At 56.9% G+C, this 4,741-nt stretch overlaps 1 protein-coding gene across 1 annotated transcript; it reads right to left on the bottom strand.

The window, feature by feature from the left end:
* Nucleotides 1-2,656: 2,656 nt before the first annotated feature.
* On the bottom strand, nt 2,657-4,345 carry LOC137482233 (syntaxin-1B-like). The gene has a single exon (XM_068204487.1). It carries the CDS (start codon nt 4,019-4,021, stop codon nt 3,140-3,142), a length of 882 nt encoding a protein of 293 aa, XP_068060588.1. The 5' UTR covers nt 4,022-4,345; the 3' UTR covers nt 2,657-3,139.
* Between the last annotated feature and the right edge of the window lie 396 nt (nt 4,346-4,741).

The raw sequence follows: 4,741 nt of genomic DNA, 5'->3' as shown, positions 1-4,741 counted from the left end.
TTTCAGTGACACTTTTCAACAGAAAGACTTTGCAGGTGTTGCCAGCACTGTTACAAAGACTTTGGGCTTTTCACGAGCTCCTTTCAACACATTTTACCAAAAATTCCCCTTTTGGTGCCTTCCATGTGTGTGAGCACAGAGCAGAGCTGAGGGGCTTGAATTTTTAACTTTGGCTTTCTCTTATTTCTCCCTTTACATGTGAACTTCTTACATTTCTGGTGCTCATTTTGACATAATTAAAACAGTTCTCTCGTGTACATTCTTGGAATTGTTACAGCAGGTTCTGCACCTTGGTGTCACCATCTCCAGGAATATTCTCAAATGTGTTCCAGCTGAGTGCCAGAGTCAGAAGATAAAGGAATCTTCCCCATCCTATTGGGTGTTCATGCCCACATTACAATATCATTAATTATTTTGCTCTTCAATAGTTAGATCCTGTCTGAGGCCAGTATTTAAAGAAAGGCCACCAGGCAGCAGAAAAAAAATAAATTCAAAAATACATAAAATCTCACTAACCACTGAAGCCACTTGTGGGAAGATCCACTCTGAGGTATGAAGTTTCTCCTCTTTTCCTCCTCCTTTAACTCCTCATGGATCCCTGAACACAATCAGGGTTATTCTCCTGCTGATCCCACACTCAGGAGATCTTGTGGCTGCTGAAGCCCCACGAGCACAGGACCATCCCCTCTGTGCCAGGCTCCAGGGGAGTTGTTGCTCCATGGAATGCTCCGGGAACATGTCCTGGCTGAAGGCACTGCTGGTGACCCAGCTTTTCCCCTGTTTTATGGATAATGATCTCCTGAGCAGCAAAACCAGTCGGGCCAGACGCTGCCCAGCCACCCGAGAGGGCTCCAGGGAGGTTGTTTGCACAGAGCTGTGACAGTGGGGCATGAAAGGAGGTTAAATATGTTTTATTGAGCTTAGATTTGCCACCTCCCAACCTCAGCAGGTTTATTTCCCTTCTCTTTGTATCCTGGGAGGCTGTAAATAACTTCAGTGCTTCCCAGGAGGTTGCTCTTGCAGCCACACAGTAAATGTGGGGTTGGATGTGGGTGGCAAGGGTGTTTCTAATGGTCTGGAAGTTGTGGGTTTGTTTTGTTTTTTTCTTTTACTGAAAATTAAATAAAGGTGAACTTCCATTCACCAAAATTTGAATGAAAAAGAAATATTCATTTAGACCTCACAAATGGAAAATTAAGAAGGAAGAAGAGGGCAGGAGCAGAGACCACTCAACTTGGCTCCCAGAGCTCTCACAGGGATGGACATTCCTGATGTGGGGATCTTCCAGGTCAACAGAAAATATGAATTTATCAGCCTGAAAATTAAATTTTCTACATTCCTATGAATTTAACTCAATCAACACACTGAGAAGTCATTCAATTTCTGCTATTCCTTAGCTTTGGGCTCCCAGCTGCAAAGAAATAACTCTCCACACTCAAGAGGTTATTGAGAAATTGTTTTATTAAAGCTCAGCTAGAAGATGAAAATAAATATAAGGGTTGATAAGAGCACTGGGATGAGTTGCCAGGAACTGCCAGGACACAGAGAGGCCTTCCACAAAGGGTCCCAAAAAACTTAACCAGGCCTCAGGCTTTAATTTGTGAGGTTTAGGGAAATTCAGGTGGTGATATGGGAACCAGAAAAAAGGGCCACTCTAAGTTTCCAGCATTTCCAGCACATGGAGGATATTGGATGGTTTGGCAAAGTGCAGGTTGAAGTAAAAGCCTGCAGATTCCCAAAACAATTGTGCAAATCCTCTCCTGGTGTCAGAGCATGGGATGAGCCATGAGGAACACTCAGCCCAAAGCTGACCCACTGCCTGACAAACCAGCAACGACCAAAATGCAACATGAATGCACCAAATAACCCCAAGGGAGCAGAAGTTGGAGGAAGTGGGGTGAATCAGGATTGAGGTGTGGTGGAGGAACCTTCATGCTTCTCCATGGTGGAACCAAGCCATTGGGTCCCCTCACATGTAACCACAGACCTGCCAAAAACTTCAACAGGCTTTTTGCCCTCTCTGCTTGAAACCAAGGAATGTGACAGTTCTGAAGTCGGGTTTTGGAGTGTTAGAAGTGCTTTTCTTGGCTGGGTGCTGCAATGGCGGCGCATGGTCCCCATGATGCCATCAAGATGTGCAAGGTCCCTGTGCCATCAAGCAAGGTGTGCATGATCTTTTCATTATTATATAAGGTGTGCGTGTTGTCCTTACATAAATGCACAAGGTGTGCCTGGTCCCCGTGCTCCACACAAAGTGTGCAGGGTCCCTGTGCCATCAGAAAAGGTGCTGGCAGTCCTTGTGCCATCATGCAAGAGGTTCCTGGTCCTCATGCTTCCAGGTGAGGTGTGGTTATTCCATCACTGTGCAAGGTGCAGCCAGTCCCTGTGCTGCCATGCAAGGTGTGCATGGTCCCTGTGCCATCAGGGAAGGTGTTGCATGGTCCCTGTGCCATCAGGGAAGGTGTTGCATGGTCCCTGTGCTGCCATGCAAGGTGTGCATGGTCCCTGTGCCATCAGGAATGGTGTGCATGGTCCCTGTGCCATCAGGGAAGGTGTGGCATGGTCCCTGTGCCATCAGGGAAGGTGTGGCATGGTCCCTGTGCCATCAGGGAAGGTGTGGCATGGTCCTTGTGCCAGCAGGAATGGTGTGGCATGGTCCCTGTGCCATCAGGAATGGTGTGCATGGTCCCTGTGCCATCAGGAATGGTGTGGCATGGTCCCTGTGCCAGCAGGAATGGTGTGCATGGTCCCTGCGCCAGCAGGAATGGTGTGCATGGTCCCTGTGCCATCAGGGAAGGTGTGGCATGGTCCCTGTGCCATCAGGAATGGTGTGCATGGTCCCTGTGCCAGCAGGAATGGTGTGCATGGTCCCTGTGCCATCAGGGAAGGTGTGTGCGATCCCCATGCTGCCATGTGAGGTGCGCATGGACCCTCTATCCCTGAGCAAGTCGTGCATGGTCTCTGACCCTCACACCATTTTACAAGGCACTCATGGTCCTCACACCATCATACAAGGTGTCCTCGTCTCCTGCCCCGCTGTTCCAGGAGCACAGGACATCCTCCCTCCCAGCAGACGCCGTTTCTCGCCCGGCGCGGGGTGAATCCCCGAGCGCTGCTGCAATGGCCCCGCAGCCCCGGCTCAGCGCAGGCCGCGGCCGGGGCAGGGCAGGCAGGGGCAGCAGGAGCAGAGGCCGAGAGCCGCCGTCAGCAGGGCCGAGAGCCGCGACGGCCGCTGGTATTTGCGGGCTCTCTTCACCCCGCCGCCCGTCTGGGCCGCGTAGTCGAGGGTGCGCAGGACGTGCTGCTCCACGCTGTCGGCAGCGCCGTGCTGCTGGGCCAGCAGCCCCTCCAGCTGCACGAACAGCCCGCGCAGCTCCAGCATCTGCGCCTCCAGCTCCAGCAGCTGCCGCTGCCGAGCCTGCGCCAGGCCCAGGTGATGCTTGGCCTTGAGCTCCTCCAGGTCGCGGCCGACGATGCGAGGCCCCTGGGGGCTCTCGGCCAGCAGATCCACGTCCTGGGCGCCCAGGTTGATGCCCGCCAGCTCCGCCTGCCTCTGGATCTGCTCCTTCAGCCGGTGCCGGTAGCGGCTCTCCCGGGCGTAGTGGCGGGCGAGGACGGCGCCGTAGCGGCGCAGCAGCAGCCACAGCTGGGTCTGGCGGACGCGGGGCCCCGCTCGCCCCGAGCCCCCGACCGGGGCCGCCGGCAGCGCTCCCAGCCGGGGCTGCAGGGCCGCGGCCTGGCGGGCGAAGGCGGCCCGGGCCGCGCCGAGGCCGCTCTTCTCGCGGGCGATGCTCTCCTCCGAGGTGCAGCACAGCACCGACTGCTGCGTCCTGTCGATGCTCTCCGAGAGCTGCTCCAGCCGCTCCAGCGCCCGCCACAGCTCGGCCGCCTCCCGCAGCGCCCGGCCCACGGGGCTGGCGTCGTCCCCGACGAACGCGGGGTTGTCGAAGCGCAGGGAGTCGTCGTGCGGGTCTCCCTCGGCCGCCACTCGCTGCTGCAGCTCTGCCAGCCTGTCCCTCATGCTCCGCGGGGCTCCGGCACCGTCTGCGGGGACGCGTGAGGCTGCAGCTCCTGCGGGAGCGCTGCGAGCCTTCCCTGCTGGCACCAGAGCAAATATTGATGGAGGAGGGCAGGTCCTGCGTCAGCCCCGGTCCGGCCACGGCCGGCGGAGGGAAGGGCTCGTCCCGGGCAGAGCGGGAGGAAGGCGCGGGCCGGGAGCGCTGCCAGCACCGCCCGCACCTGCGTCACGGGACGGGCTGCGGCTCCTCAGCTGTTCGGCCGAGGCTCGGCACAAAGACGCTTTTATTCACCCCGAAACAAGGACACCCAGAAGTCCCGTCAGAGGGCACCCGGCACCCCCGGCCTTCCAGCCGGCTCCAAGCTGCCACCGGCCTCACCGTGTACCCAAACCCAGCTCCCGGTTGTACCAAACGAAGGGCAAATGACACAGAGTCACTGACTCTGCCCAGCTGGCAGGGACCCGCAGGGATCACGGAGCTCAGCTCCCGGCCCCAGCAGCATCCCCCAGAATCCCCCCCTGGGCCTGAGGCGCTGTCCAAACACTCCTGGAACGCGGATCGTGCCGTTCCTGCTGTGAGCTGGACAGGGCGGATGGAGGCAAAGCTTGGCCTCTCCCTGCCCTGCGGGTCGGGAAGGCTCCGGGCCACACGGAGCAGCACCCCGCACGCCTGGGCATCGCCAGGGTGAATTCCAAAAGGTGCTCTTGGGGTTTTCCAGGCTG

This window comes from Anomalospiza imberbis, chromosome 14 (genome assembly GCF_031753505.1).
Source record: "Anomalospiza imberbis isolate Cuckoo-Finch-1a 21T00152 chromosome 14, ASM3175350v1, whole genome shotgun sequence".
NCBI classification, from domain to species: domain Eukaryota; kingdom Metazoa; phylum Chordata; class Aves; order Passeriformes; family Viduidae; genus Anomalospiza; species Anomalospiza imberbis.
This window is presented reverse-complemented; position numbering and strand designations above follow the sequence as displayed.